At 38.0% G+C, this 15,947-nt stretch overlaps 2 protein-coding genes across 3 annotated transcripts; both read right to left on the minus strand.

The window, feature by feature from the left end:
* Positions 1 to 1,272: 1,272 nt before the first annotated feature.
* On the minus strand, positions 1,273 to 3,927 carry LOC122021407 (pentatricopeptide repeat-containing protein At4g14820-like). The gene is made up of 2 exons (XM_042579527.1): positions 3,304 to 3,927; positions 1,273 to 3,055 (listed from the first exon to the last, which is right to left on the minus strand). Exons 1-2 carry the CDS (start codon positions 3,894 to 3,896, stop codon positions 1,462 to 1,464), a joined length of 2,187 nt encoding a protein of 728 aa, XP_042435461.1. The 5' UTR covers positions 3,897 to 3,927; the 3' UTR covers positions 1,273 to 1,461.
* A 7,287-nt stretch (positions 3,928 to 11,214) lies between these two features.
* Positions 11,215 to 15,463, minus strand: LOC122020017. 2 transcript variants are annotated; one of them, XM_042577715.1, is made up of 7 exons: positions 15,122 to 15,463; positions 14,062 to 14,425; positions 13,820 to 13,939; positions 13,562 to 13,720; positions 12,404 to 12,576; positions 11,808 to 11,913; positions 11,215 to 11,513 (listed from the first exon to the last, which is right to left on the minus strand). In XM_042577715.1, the coding sequence occupies exons 2-7, from the start codon at positions 14,329 to 14,331 to the stop codon at positions 11,484 to 11,486; spliced, it is 858 nt and encodes a 285-aa protein (XP_042433649.1). In that variant the 5' UTR covers positions 14,332 to 14,425; positions 15,122 to 15,463; the 3' UTR covers positions 11,215 to 11,483. The 2 variants fall into 2 exon arrangements, with proteins under 2 accessions (XP_042433649.1, XP_042433648.1); XM_042577714.1 differs by lacking the exon at positions 15,122 to 15,463 and adding an exon at positions 15,074 to 15,097.
* Between the last annotated feature and the right edge of the window lie 484 nt (positions 15,464 to 15,947).

Raw genomic sequence — 15,947 nt, forward strand, 5'->3', positions numbered from 1 at the left:
GACGTTTTGGACTTCATAAGCGAAGCCCACATTTGGTGTATTTGAGAGCTTTCCAACTAATCGTCTTGTAATTAGTAGGTTAGCTTCTCCATTCTGCCATGTTTTGTATCCCCGAGCAAGGATGGATATTTGAATATTCTTGTAAAAATCAGCGATTGTTAACATAGTATCGGGTATTACGTAGATTAGTTGACTTCCGTGTGCTAAGTCAACTTCCATTGTTGCAAAAATGGCTTAATCCCCCTGCCACCTATTATCTCTGAAAACTATAAGGACTAGGGTTCCTTCTTCTTGTCGATGCAGAATCTGAATTCTTACTTGGATGACTCCTATGTGGATAAATCACATTCCACTTCATTGCAGTTGATTGAAGCTTTCTGGCTATATAAAGGTTCTGTCTACTTGATTTGTTGTTACAAGTATAGCTTCTTCATAAAGATGGGTGTATACCCGGTGGTGTACGTCGTCCTGTCTGAAATGATATAAGACTTCCGCAGGGACAATTGTAGCCCTTTCCTGCATAGAAAGTCTTAGATGTGCCTGAGGGTCTAGTTGTTGTTCTAGAGACCGATTGTAATTTCTTCCACTTATTATTTGTGACATCCTTTGTAGTCTTCGTTGTTCATTATACCGCCTTCGTTGATGTTGGCGATAATTTCGAACTTGGTCTTCAAAAAGAGGATTCTCTTCTGTCTCTGTTCTCCTTGTAATTGTAGTTACTGGAGGATCTGCAAATGTCCTCATCACTTCTTTACTTGTTCTTTGAAGAGATCGTATGGGTCCTTGAAAACGTGAAGCTTGCCTTTTCCTTCCCTGGGCTTCTCCTGAATTGATAAACTTTTAATTTTGTCAGATAAATTCTTGATTACCTCTTCAGGGAGATTGGTACTAGAGATTGACTCTTTTGCTTCAAGCTTTTTGATACGCTCGTCAAGCGCTTCTAATCTTTCAAGTATTGTTACCAGAAGTTGTATTTGAGTATTGGCTTGTTTGATGGCCGCTGTTGTTCCGGATGTAGGGCCTTTGTGATCAACTGGTCGGACAAACCCTAGGCTGGGTGCTTCGATACCTCAGCTAGACCTCCTACCTGCTGAATCCTAGTTTTCTTATCATATACCAGTGCAAAGCATTTTTAAAGTAGAAGTTGAGCCAATTTCTTAAATGGTCATACATTACTTGGTTTTCTTCTGAATATTACAATGATTCAATTGGTTCAATTATACTGGTTTATAGAAGGCCTACATCATAAGACAAATAATAATATGGTATGATAATATCTTTCATTAACATGAAGCCGCAATATCACTGGGCAATTTCAGAGAAGCCAACAATCATGCTACCAAGTGATGCATACCATCACACTAATATGTGTCTCACATATGATGGAAGCTTACAATTGAATGCAATCAATTAACTACCATTGCCATAACTCAAGTTACAATGCAACCAAAGAAATGCACCTCACCAGTAGTCTCCACAAGAGCAAACCCCATCTTTGAAATGGTGGAACCTAGTCCTGTCTCTCAACACAATCTCTCTCTCAAACACCTTCGAAGCCAACTTCATGAAAGAGTGACAGTCTTCACAAATCCTAAGATTCTTTGCTATACGAATACAAGAACCTCTTGTAGAGTTGATGAGTCCAAGAGAAAGAGCCAGTTTCTCACTATGCAAGAGAACAGCTTCCCTTTTCTCTTCCTCTTCCAAATCAACTAAGACGGCCTTTGTGTCGGGAGAATAACCCACAAGTTCTAATTCCTTTACAACTTCATCCAACGTTCCATAAATATCACTTGATCTTGGATGAGACTTATCTCCCATCATAAACTCATGAACATGACCATTAAGTTCGATCCAACTAAATCCTGCTTCCTTCAGTACCCCTTTATTCTTCATTAACTTCCTCACCTGCATAACATCATCCCACCGGCTAGCTTTAGCATATATGTTAGACAGGAGCACATACGCACCATCATGATCTGGGTTGAGCTCTAGTAGCTTCTTTGCCACAAGCTCTCCAAGCTCAATGTCGCCATGGATCTTGCAAGCTCCTAATAGAGACCCCCAAACCACCACATTTGGGGCAAATGGCATTGACTCTATCAATTCAAGTGCTTCTTGTAGAAGTTTGGCGCGTCCAAGGAGATCCACCATGCAGCTATAGTGTTCGTGCTTTGGTTCAATGTTGTAAACATCAACCATGGATTGAAATATCCTGCGACCCTCTTCAACTAAGCCTGTGTGACTACAAGCATATAACAAGCTGATAAATGTAACTCCATTGGGCATGATCCCCTCTGCAACCATTTGATCAAAGAGAGCTATTGCAGACCTTCCATTTCCATGCAATGCAAATCCAGTGATCATGCTTGTCCATGTAATCACATTCTTACCAGTTATCTCATTAAAAACTCTGCATGCATCAGCCAATCTTCCACACTTGGAATACATGTCAATCAGAGCATTCCTTATTGACAAAACATGATCAAACCCATTCCTGTTCACAAAGATATGAACCCCTTTGGCTTGATCTAAAGCACCCAAATTAGCACAAGCAGAGATGACGCTCAACATGGTAATTTCATCAGGCTTCACACCCAAGAGTTGCATCTCGTTAAACAACTTGAGAGCTGTATTTGGCTGGTCACTCTCAGCATACCCTGATATCATTGCAGTCCAACACACAAGGTCCTTATCGGTCATCTGGTCGAAGATATTTCGTGCAGTTTCGATCTGGCCAAGCTTGGCATATGCAAAGAACATTGCAGTCGATGCTACTTGATTTTTAGGCAACATCTCATCATACAAACTCTGGGCAGTGTCAATTAATCCACAATTTGCATACATGCTGATAAGTGTGCTATGAAGGTAGGCATCAAAGGAGATGTTAGATTCTAGGATAAATGAGTGCACTGCCTCACCCAGCACCAAATTTTTAGCCCGCCCACATGCTGACAGAATGGTAGCAAGGATCACCGTATCAGGAACTACGCCAGAGCTTCTCATTTCATCAAAAAGCAGCAGAGCTTCATTGTAGCAACCACTCTGACAATAGCTGCCGGTTGGTTTCAGAAAGCAGAAGAGGGAATTCAGTTATTAAATCATCTACTGGAAACAAGATATACGTAAAATTTAGACCTTAATTCTTACCAAGAGAAATGGAGGAAACCTAGAGAATCCTATTTGGAGTGAATGATTGACTTTAACAGGAGGTTAACAGAATTAAATCGAAAGAATTCTTTTACAAATTAGCAGCTGTTTCCGAGGACATTTGGTGTGCAAAGAAAGAAAGAGCCTACTTACCCATCTAGCATGACGCTCCACGCCACAAGGTCCCGATGAATCATTCGGTCGAACACCCCGCGGGCATCCGCGGTCTGCCCAAGCGCCGCGTACGCACCCACCACCGCTGTTTGGACGAAGGCGTCCGCGTCGAACCCCATCTTGGCGGAGAGCCCATGCACCTCACGAACCACCGCGCTCGTCGTACCTCGACACTTCGCCGCTGCTCGAAGAACCGCAGGCAAGCTGAAGCGGTCGATTCCGATGCCAGCCCGGCGGAGACGACCATAGGCGGCGAGTGTCCACCGGGGGTGGGCTGCGCGGGCGAGGGTGCAGAGCGAGCGGTTGACTAGTGGTGAGCTGGAAGCGTGGTAGTGGATTAGTACGGAGAGGACGTAGTCGAGCGAGGACGAGGAAGGGGAGGAGTAGGAGGCGTCGAGGAGTCTGGAGACGAACGAGGCCGGGAGGCGGAGGCCAGAACGGAGGATTTTAGCGTGGATTTGCTTCAAGTGGGGGAGAGCGGTAGCGGTGAGGATGCGGTGGTGCAGTGGCGGCGTCGGCGGCGGGGGGTTTTGCCGGAGAGCGGCGGCGAGTGGCTGTGTAACACTCTCCATATCCGCCAAAAGCAGAGCCTTTGAATTTAAAGGGCTTTTTGTCCTTTCATCAGGCCTGCGAATAAAATCCAGCCCACCAATTAAAATACATAAGCTTAGTTGCGAATAGAATTGTGCCACGTGTAAATATTCCACGTGGAGAATTCTAATCGTAAATATTGCGTAAACCCTATTGCGTAGCCTCACGTAGTCTTGCCAGTGAAGGGAAGCCAAAGCAAGAAAGAATGGCAAAATTTTAAAAAAGAGCGCAAGCACCGTTTTATAATGTATAAAAAATAAATTAATTAATTTGATAAAAAAAAATAAACATAAAATATTTGTATATTAAAAAATCTTTTTCAATTTATCAAAATCAGTTGAAGATAATCAAAATTACTATAAAATTATTAAAATAAACTTTATAACAGCCATTAATTAATCACTCTACTGTTAGAGCTAGTTGTGATGAGCACTATGAATTTAATTATATTAAAATAATTAAGTCAAATGGATAAAAACAAAACATATATATATATAAATTCTTTACGACGAAAATACCTGAGGATATCCAACTTTTTATGACTAATACCGAAGGGATATGACTAATTTGATCGCACGAGATTTTTTTATTGATCAATCAGATAAATCAAGAAGTGCAAATAGACTTGCCTCGGCTGGATCTGGAACGAGCCAATTACCCAGGTTATATTCGACGGATCCTTTTTATATTTTTTATTAGATTTTTTAATATTTTATAAATGTTAAAAAGAAATTATTGGTGCCGAGACTTAAACCTGAGTTAGGCATTCAATATCATAACCAACTAGACTATCATTATCAATGTTTTTATATATTAGTTAATTATTTAACTACTAATACATCATTTTTTTATTATATTATTATTTTTAATAATTAAAAGAAAGTAATAAAGATGTTTATTTATTTATTTATTAGTTAATTTATAATCATTGGTTGATAAACAATTTAATGTATTAAAAATTATTTAATAAGTAATTAATAATTTTCTTTATCGTAGCTTAGCTTATACGGGTTATAATGAACCTATCTTAAAGATAACGTAATGGTCAAAGTTAAGATAAAGTGAGAGTCGAAGTCAGAGTAGGGGAATGCCACCCAGATGTCTTTGTTGATCGTCCCGCGTTAAAACTCTGAGGTCCTACCCAAGTGGCTACCAAGTAGGACGTTCGGATAAAGCCGATCGGACATAAAACCGATCAGATATAAACACTCTAGTATTCTATGCTGAAAGTCAGGGAATAACGTACCTGATGAGTCAAGTGGTCGACCAAGTGCAAGAGAACATGACCAGGTGAAAATCTAATCAAGCTCTAAATGCATAGGTCTCACACAAGTCTCAGTATAAAATTGATCGGATGAAGGTCGATCGAACACAAGACTATCTGTGTACACCCGTCCGAGTAAAGACTGAGCAGACTTAAAGACACTTGGTTTCATACAAGTCTTAGTATAAGATCAGCCGGATGAAGACCGATCGAACACAAGGTTGTTTGTGTACGCCCGTCCGGGTAAAGATCGGGTGGACTTAAAGGCACTTGGTTTCATACAAGTATTAGTATAAAATCGATCGAATGAAGGCTAATCGAACACAAGGATGTCTGTGTATCCCCGACTGGGTAAAGGTTGTGCGGGCTTAAAGACACTTGGTTTCATATAAGTCTTAGTATAAGATCAGCCGGATGAAAGCCGATCAAACACAAGGTTGTTTGTGTACGCCCGGCCGGGTAAAAATCGGGCGGGCTTAAAGACACTTGGCCTTATGAAGTTCTTAGTAAAAGAGCAACCGGACTAGGGTCGATCTAACGCAAGACTCTCTATATACGTTCGGCCGGATAAAAACCGAGCGGGCTTAAAGACACTTATCCTTAAGAAGTTACTTAATTTCATCTTGTTTCCAAAATAAAACTCTAACATACATAATCTACCATGTAACTTCTTGAATGAACCTTCGACATACTGTGAGCATTTTATTAATCGCTGAATAGATCTTTGTGGTACTTAACATATGAAAGCGCAGATTGATACAATGGGGCGCAATACGGCCGGTCTTATGGACTAGCCGAGATACTATGACAGAATACAGTGACAAGCAATACGACTGGCCTTGTGGACCGACCAAGATACATTTAGCAGACGAATAACCAATAACATTTTAACAACCTGACATAATTGTCAAGAAATATTCCTTTGGAAGTTCCTTCGGAATTTATCTGGTTTCCCATTGGTGATTCATCTATAATGACATCTCCCTCTAACGACTTCAGAAAAGATTTAAGTTATAAAGGACAAAAGAGGTACATTTATGGATACAAAAAAGATTCCTCGGAAGCTCTTCGGGAAACTACCTAACAAACTTTGACACATGAAGCCACCTTATGGTCACGGAGATCGTGAGAGGTGGTATAAAAAGGGAGGCTCCTCTCCGTTGACGAGGGACACAATTTTCGCATCTGAGACCTTCATTCGCACATCCACTGTTGTTCTTCTCCCTCGAAACTAACTTGAACGTCGGAGGACCTTGCAGGGGATCCCTTCCCTGGTCTTTGGTCACTAACGCTTTGTTGGATCATCTAATTGTGCGCAGGATCGTTGAGAAGCTTCATCCCATATCGGAGAGCCCACTATTCATCAACAAACTATCCACCTGAGCCAGCGTGCCATCTCCTCAACCTTCAGACAGGATCAGTGGCAAATTATTTTATGAATTTATAATTTTAATTTTTTAATATAATAATCTGGAACCAAGAACTGAACTATGAACCGATGATTTCGAATTATGATTCATAACCGTCTTGGATAGTTAAGATTAAGGGTCGACTTGTCAAGAATCGTCGAACCGGCAGTTCTGAATCGGTGAACAACGTTTCTGAACCTTCGAACCAATGGTTCCGAACCATCGAACCATCGGTTCCAAAGCATCGATTCTAAACTGTCGAACTATCGATTCCGAACCAAAGCCGGGTCTAAGCGTAGATGGATCTGACAAACAATCCAACGTCATAAGTTTTTCAAACTCCCCAGATGTAATGTGGGGATTGTTGGATATTTTTCTTTAAGAAAATATGAGTATATTGATCTTCGGTGTTGAGATCCAATAGTTGGGCCCGATTAGTCATCTCGACGATGAGTCAATGACTCTAATCGGTAGAACTTGGTATGGCGATGTGGACATTGTCTCATTTATACTCTCGACATCCTCTTTCGATTATCAAAGCACCCCTCCTGATAAGAGACATACCTTTCTTGGTATCGTCGCTATCTACATAATCTCGTCGGTCGTCGAGTTATCCCTTCAGATATCGACACAGTCCCTTTGAGTAAACTTATTCCTAAGGATAAGAGCATTAAGGTTGAGGTGAAAACTAGACCTTATTTCCTTAAGACGATAAAGGAGGAGGGTTGCGTTAGGTTGCCAGCCAGCGTCAAACTATGACAAATATTCAATGAATGAATCCATTAAACTATTGTGCTAATGCTAGATTGTTCCCCGGAAGGAACGCGTTGCAGGGTCCGACTGTAACGTCTCAGCAAGGACCGCTACATCTCCAGAACTCGGGTGTAGTAATAAATATGCAAGAGTTCGCGTTACAGGGCCCGACTGTAACGTCTCAGCAAGGACCGCTACATCTCTATGAGAACTTGGGTGTAGTGTTAAATAGGCAAAAGTTCTCACACCATAGGTTAGATAAGAACAAATATGATAGGAAAACTAATAATTTAAGATTTGGAACATGGAATATAGGAACTCTCACTGGTAAATCAATGGAGGTAGTAGATATGATGATTAGGAGAAAAATTAATATTTTGTGTGTACAAGAGACAAAATGGATAGGCGAGAAGGTAAAAATGATAGAGAACTCGGGTTTTAAGTTATGGTACACTGGAAAGAGTAAAGCAAGAAATGGAGTGAGTATCATTATAGATAATTTGTTAAAGGATGAAGTTGTAGGAATAGTTAGAAAAGGGGATAGAATTATAGCCCTTAAGATAATAGTGGCAAAAGAAATTATGAATATAATTAGCGTATATGCACCACAAGTAGGATTAGATGAAGCTACCAAATCAAGATTTTGGGAGGACTTAGATGAAATATTACAAAATATTCCACCAAATGAAATAATTTTAATAGGAGGTGATCTAAATGGGCATGTCGGAATGAAAAATGAGGAATATGAGAGAGTACATGGGAGTTATGGGTTTGGAACGAGAAATGAGGAAGGGAAAACTATATTATATTTTGCGATAGCATATGACCTTATATTAGCTAATACGTTTTTTTAAGAAAAGAGAAGAACACTTAGTCACATTCAAAAGTGGGAATAATAAATCTCAAATTGACTTTCTTATGGTTAGGAAGAAGGATAGAAAGATTTGTAAAGATTGCAAAGTCATTCCTGGAGAAAGCTTAACTACCCAACATAGGGTAGTAGTGTTGGATATACGCCTCAAACATAGTATCAATAGAAAGAAAATATATACAATTCCTAGAATTAAGTGGTGGAAGTTAAAGGATGGAAAACAAAATATATTTAAGGAGAAGGTAGAAGTACAAGCATTAGGTGAAATATACGATGACTCTAATACAACATGAGATAAGATGGTATCAAAGTTGAAAATAGTAGCTAAGAGTGTACTCGGTGAGTCAAAGAGACATGCACCACTAAGTAAAGAATCTTGGTGGTGGAATGAGAAAGTACAAGAGAAAGTGAAGAAAAAACGAATAGCTTATAAGGAATTATATATTTGTAAGAATGAGGAAAACTTAAAAAAATATACAATAGCCAAGAAAGAAGCTAAAAAAGTAGTGAGTGAAGCAGAAAATGAAACTTTTGAACGGTTATATCGAAAATTAGATACAAAAGAAGGGGAAAGAGACATTTATAGAATAGCTAAAATGAGAGAAAGAAAAACAAGAGATCTTAGCCAAATAAAATGTATTAAAGATGAATGTAATAGGATATTAGTAAATGATGGAGAAATAAAAGAGCGGTGGAAGAGGTATTTTTATCAACTTTTTAATGAAGGTTTAGGTGACCAACTTAACTTAGGTAATTTAATTAGGTCAAATGAGCATAGAAATTTTAATTTTTATCGTAGAATTCAAACATCAGAAGTAAAACAAACTTTAAATAAGATGCACAATGGAAAAGTCGTTGGACCAGATGATATTCCGATAGAGGTATGGAAGTGTTTAGGGAAACAAGGTATTGAATGACTTACAAAATTATTTAACATGATATTGAAAACGAAAAGAATGTCTGATCAATGGAGGATAAGTACTCTAGTTCCCTTATATAAGAACAAGGGAGACATACAAAATTGTGCAAACTATAGGGGTATTAAACTAATGAGTCATACTATGAAACTTTGGGAAAAAGTAATAGAAAAAATATTAAGGAAGGAGACCACAGTGACAAAAAATCAATTTGGGTTTATGCCTGGAAGGTCGACAATAAAAACTATACATCTCCTTAGACAATTAATTGAAAAATATCGGGAGCAAAAACAAGATCTACACATGGTATTCATTGACTTAGAAAAAGCTTATGATAGAGTCCCAAGAGAAATTATATGGAGAATTTTAGAAAAGAGAGGTGTTAGCATAACATATATTGAACTAATTAAGGATATGTATGAGGATGTAACGACCAGAGTAAAGACTTCAGGCGGAGTAACTGAAGCATTTCCAATAAAGATAGGGTTAAATCAAGGATCAGCCCTAAGTCCCTATCTTTTTACACTAATTATGGACGAACTCACTACGCACATTCAAGACACAGTACCGTGGTGCATGTTGTTTGCAGATGATATTATTTTGGTAGATGAGACACGTGAAGGAGTAAATGCTAAGCTAGAATCTTGGAGGGAAACACTAGAAGGGAAAGGTTTTAAGCTTAGTAGATTAAAGACAGAATATATGGAATTTAAGTTTAGCAATATTAGAAGTAATGAAACAATTGTTAAGATAGGAGAGGACGAGTTGCCTTGGAGAGATTTAAATATTTAGGATCATTTTTAAAAATGATGGAGGATTGAGAGACGTCTTACATAGAATCAAGCGGAATAGTGAAATGGAGGAGAGCGGTGTTTTATGTGATCGTAAAGTACCTCTTAAACTTAAAGGAAGGTTCTATAAAACCACTGTTAGACCTGCTATGTTATATGGAAACTATGACTCGAGCACATGAGCATAAGATGAGAGTTGCAGAGATGAGGATGTTAAGGTGGATGTGTGGACATACGAAGATGGACAAAATAAGGAATGAGAGTATTAGAGAGAAAGTCCGAGTTGCATCTATTGAGGACAAACTCCGAGAGACACGTTTAAGATGGTACGGAGATGTACTTAGACGACCAATTAATGTTCCAGTTAGGCAATGTGAAACTATGATAAACATGCATATCAAACGAGGAAGAGGAAGACCAAAAAAAACTTGGTTAGCAACAATAAAACAAGATAAAATTTATTTAAATATATATGATGATATAATAGGAGATAGAGCTCAATGGTGTAAAAGGATTCATACAGCCGACCCCACCTAGTGGGAAAAGGCTTGTTTGTTGTTGATATTCCTCTGCCCAAGTGCTTATAATTTATTGACAATCATCTACAAGATACAACAACTTGCATTTCGAAATTGGAGCACTCCAAATTTTGAGTCTTGTCAAACTTTTGAAGCCTTGAAACTCTTAAAAGAGGAGAGAGAGAAGAGAATCCAGAAAAAAATTCATAACTTGAGAATTGAGTGTTTTGAGTAGAAGGAATGATGTTTATTTTATAGGAATGAAGGGTTACTCTCAAGAGCTGAAAGGTTTCTTCCAAGAGGTGAAAGGATATGAGATGTATCTTTTCCCTTAAAACTTTTCACTTAAACATTTTCATTATGATTAATTAATTTAATTGATTAATATAATTAAATACGCACTCAAGTTAACGTTCATCTATGAATCCAACTCAATATATGAATCAAATTTCCATCCGATTATATCATACTAACCCTTCATTAGACATTAATTTCTGATTCATTCAAAAAATTATTTACGACAATTTACTCATGAAATAGTCGTCTTATCCTTACTGGTCACCAAACCAATTTTCCAATAGGGAATTCATCTCACTCCTTACCATCGCACCATAGCATGGGGGCCGGGGTGATTTGGGTGAAGCAAGCAAAGGAGGTTCCCAGCTGAAATTTTCGATCTTTTTCAATTTGATTTTGCTTCTCCTATCCAACCCTAAATATTTCAATCTTGGTCTGGTTCAACCAATTTTTTTTTTTAAAAAAAAGGCATAATTCGCTGGTCACAATCACTGATAGCTTTGGCTGTGCATTGCAAATACAAGTCTTCTTTATCTACTACTTTTATGTACATCCACATGATCAATAGCATTTGGAATCATGAGCATATGATTTTGGGTTTTATATAAGAAATTTCTATGGCCTAACTGATGAACTTTGTATAACAAATCTTTCACTTCGACAAATCAAAGAAGTGGGAGATGCATTTGAAATGGCTTGAAGATAGCACCTTGGAATAACTCGAAGCCGGAAGAGAATGTTTGCCTTGTCAAGCTCTTGGCCATTGAGGACTGACAACCTGCAGAAGCAAAGCAATAGATAGAAATGAGAATACAGTAGCATTGTACTGTCGTCTGTCATCGCTCTCAACTATATTGTAGTGTTTCAAAAATGAAGAGGAAGAGGAATCCTTCATTTGAGCAAAACTTTTAACTCTCTTTTTTAGAGATTTTTGATAGTTTTTAGCAATTTTTAGCCCAAAGGAGGAGGAAAAAGGAACCCTACACTCCTACCTTATAGGAACACAAAATAGATGGATGCACAAAATAGGAACACAAGATATGCACAAAGATATCTTCGATGTAGAACAAACCTCTAACGTGCTGAATGTTATTCTCATCCGACTTGCTACGAGCGATGGTTCCTCTGCACTGCCGGTCACGGCCATTTGTTCCAGCTGCAGAGTCTTCACTGGTAACCTGTGCAAACATAGAGGAGTGTAGAATAAAGAACATAACTCAGTTTGCACACTACCAGTCAATTGTTAGCCAGAATAAATAAAAGATGAATAAAGATTTACACGTCCATATGATGCCATAGTAAAGGACGAGTTTCGTCCATAGAATAGAATGAAATGAACTTGGAATGAGATAAAGAAGGGAATGAAATGGAAAAGAAAATATGACTGATTTATTCCTTTATTGGGTTGTAGTGACAAAATTGAATAAGGAATAGGGAATCACAATCATAGGAGTTTTTTATTTTTTATAGTCAAATATATGAACATTTATTCCATGAATACAAAAACTAGTCCACCATTAATATTTGTGTCATATAGATGAATAATTACAAAATGATTGAGTACACATTAGACCAAATACCTCTAGACATGCGAATATCAAACAAAAGTCAATTACATAAAATCCTCAGCAAAAATCATATTTAGAATGTGCCTTAAGTAATCCTTACCATGCCATTCCCCTCACATAGTAAGCATTTGCGATGATAGCGCAGAACCCTTTCCACTGATGCATAGTTTCAGCTGACACTGGCGGAGTAGATGACCATCTGACTACTGTAGGAGGTGGTGCGCACAGGATAGTAATAAACACTATACTCAGCCATAGAATGCACTCATTGACCTGTATTAAAAATTATAATGTTTCTAAAAAAAGATGTAGCAAAATTTAAAATTACGTCAAATTTTATCTTTGAGAAGCACAAAGTACAAGAGCACAAGTATTATGATCATTGTACTTTAGCATGCCACTAATCCACTCTTTCAAAATAACAAATAGTAGAGTGTGCTAAGCAGCATAAATCCATAGCATAACTAGATGTAAAGTAGTGGTTTTCTTTAAATAGAAGTGTATACTGAGAACTGTTAGACAATATTTATCAGTGTTATTGTCAAATTATAATAGATAATAGATAATATGACCTGTCATCACCTGGCCAGCATAGGTCTGATAAAGGTTTGATTAAAGGAAGCTTGCAATAGAGTCCAACGAACAGTCAACAAAGTTCAGTTACTGCAGGCCAGTCTGATTCACCTTAAATGAAAGGAGTTAGGTCAAGATACTAAGATCTCAAACAATTCACCTGCAGTGTTTCTGGATTTTTTTTTTTTTTTATCTTAGCTAATCCGAGGAGGAATCTCTTGGAGGTCTGGAATGGAATTTCATGCAGGTCCAAAGTGTTGTTAGAGCCTGGGTTGATGGAGAGGTCGAATGTCTCCTTTTTGCCTCTTCCCTGGGAAGGGACCCTCTGGCCTGATTTAAAGGCCTCGAGATGGATGCCTCCTCAACCAAACAATGACACTTGTCCTGAGAACAGTTGACATATGAGAACCTATGTACATGGTGTGCTGTTCACTTTGAGTAAGCCAAACCTAGTGGATAAATTTACTCTCATCACATAGTTATATTACAACATGAAGCATTGCTTTCTATGTTGTCAAAGTAGACTACAACTATAGGGAGGTTACAATCTCAGATAGGTACACAGCGAATCAAAAAAAATAAGAAAGGTAAACGTTGAGCATGGATTATCAAACATGGAAACATCTATGAAAACTCAGAAAATGAATCAAATACAAAAAGTGATGTCATTTGAATAAGATCTCACCTCCTTGGTGACAATTTCCAACTTCACAGTGGTTCCTCCATAATCAGTTTGAAGTCCCTCAACCTCAGCACCAGAATCTTTGATATTTATAAGTTCCTGTCTCAATCCTTCATCAGTACAGCCAAGAGCATATGCATTCACTCCAGCAGAGATGAATTCCTGATCAATTTAGAGAGATGTGTCGGTTGAGGAAAAAACCATGAATCTATCTGTGCGCTTTGGATCAATTTTGTCCAATAACTGTGATAAATGGCATACTTTAAGGTTGTCACCACTTCCGCGATCAATTACATTTCGGTACCGCTTGAACAAACTTATGGCGATGTTTCTGGAAGAGCGATAGTCCTGATCCGATGAAGCATTACTATCCCAATGACACTGCAAAGCGACTACGAATATGTAAGTACATGAGATCATTAAATGATTTAAAAATTTCATTTCCATTTGTACAATGATATGCTGAAAAAGAATATAATATGAATTTCCAATAAGATACAGACAAGCAAGTTTTTCCTGACTCCTTCATTTGGGGACCTACAGTGGTGAATGATTCTTGTTCTACACCTATGAGACTTTATGCTCGAAAGCATCCGAAATCTTTGTATGCATGATATATCAAGAGGATGCTGGAAAGGTCTTATGCTGTTTGAGTTATAAGTATGTTGGCTGCTGCTGCCCATATTATGTGGCACATATGTCTTTGTATTTCCATCTATCCAATGATTCTGAAATGATCGAACTTGATGTACTGTCAGCATGTTTAAGTTCATATGGACAAGAACTTCCTTTAACAATATAGCCCTAGAAAGTACAATTCTTTCTCAATAGATAACAAATAATTCATCAAGTTGTAGCTCCTTCCAACTGCACATGAAAATGAAAAGCATTACTACATTTACACAGACATGCATTATACAGGATCTATATTCACTGCATCTTTTTACTCCAACAGATTACATGCCAACAAAGAAAAAAACATATACGAAACTCTGCATTTATGCCAGGAATAGTTGACACCATCTAAAATTCAGGAGTATTACTCTGCATTTTAATATATGAGTCACATAACATATAGTTATAGAGCTTAAATCACATGCAGTAACTTGCAAAATCCAATTGTTAAATTAGACAAAGCTTCAAGTATCAAGGGATCTCAGACGATCGAACACGATTGCAGCTAGTAATCAATTCAACTACTTAAAATTTCCATATAAAATTTCACAAACCTATGAAAATGGAACAGCAATCAGCTAGTTATTCACTAATACATTACTCTGCATATCATGCATAGAAATCTGTACCTTCAGCCGAATCCAGAATGAAGCATCAGATGGCAAACAAAAACTATACGATCAAACCAAGATTATAACTTGAATAATAAATAAATCAGATACACAATGCCAACGTTAAGATCTACAAAGAGTCGGTCCGCGTTACCGCGAGCTAGACAACGTCGTCGATTGGAATTTATATATATTCAAAGAAATTCAAACCAAAATACAAGTTGCTAACCAAGCGAGGAGCAATCGAGCGATATCAATGAGTGGAAGAACCAAATACCTCTTTTGTTGGCCGTATCTACGGCTTCGCAAGGCTGCCACGGCAGCGAGGAGGAGGACGTAAGGAGACCCCTCCTTCCCTTCACTCTCTCTCCGCGACCACAAGATACGAATGGCGAAGGAAACGAAGAGGCAAGGAGAGGCGGGGAAGAGCGGAGAGGCCGCCCTCGCTCGGGCTTTCGCTCTCACGGCATCAGAAGGAAGCCGCCCGAGGAACTAGGATGAGACAACGACGTAGATGGGCCGGCCTTATAGTGAATGGGCCTGCCCAATATTCTCGGCCCATTTGCTTTTGGGGAAGTTTCCAATTTGCCACTTTAAAATCTTAATAATTTACCCTTTGAAAAATGTGTAAAATTTCACTATAAGATCAAATGCCTATTAGCCATTTGTGGCTTCTGGAGTTCTGGCACATGCATTACTGTAAATATTATAAATTATAAGGGCTTCGTTATAAATACACCCTCATGAAAAATGAAAATCTCACAAATGGTTCTTATTACAATAAAGGTAATTTAAAAAATATTTCTATACTTTTTTTTCTACTAAATGAATAATTTAAATGATAATTTAAAAGATAAAAGATTATTTGAGGTAAAAAACAATCGTCTCTGGATACAAATCCTCTCCTAACCACTAACTCACTCTTCGTGGGCTTATAAGGTCAACGAAGAGAGAGAATTTCACAAAGTAAATTTTTCCTAATTTGTTGTAGCATGAGATCAGAAGGGGAGCCTAACTAATCATGCAAACAACCTCTTATAAAAATAAAAAGAGACAAAACTATAAACAATTGATCCAATGTGATATAATCCTTACCCAAAATA

The sequence above is a fragment of the Zingiber officinale genome, chromosome 9A, assembly GCF_018446385.1.
Source record: "Zingiber officinale cultivar Zhangliang chromosome 9A, Zo_v1.1, whole genome shotgun sequence".
Taxonomy (NCBI): Eukaryota; Viridiplantae; Streptophyta; class Magnoliopsida; order Zingiberales; family Zingiberaceae; genus Zingiber; species Zingiber officinale.

Excerpts from the sequence above, each read along its gene's own strand:
- LOC122021407 (XM_042579527.1), bottom strand. The coding sequence starts at position 3,896 with ATGGAGAGTGTTACACAGCCACTCGCCGCCGCTCTCCGGCAAAACCCC. Across the intron at positions 3,056-3,303 it reads TGGAGCGTCATGCTAGATGG|CTATTGTCAGAGTGGTTGCT; the intron begins GTAAGTAGGCTC and ends ACCAACCGGCAG.
- LOC122020017 (XM_042577715.1), bottom strand. The coding sequence starts at position 14,331 with ATGAACTTAAACATGCTGACAGTACATCAAGTTCGATCATTTCAGAAT. Across the intron at positions 12,577-13,561 it reads TGGAAATTGTCACCAAGGAG|GTCAATGAGTGCATTCTATG; the intron begins GTGAGATCTTAT and ends TTTTTAATACAG. Across the intron at positions 11,914-12,403 it reads TATGTGAGGGGAATGGCATG|GTTACCAGTGAAGACTCTGC; the intron begins GTAAGGATTACT and ends ATGTTTGCACAG.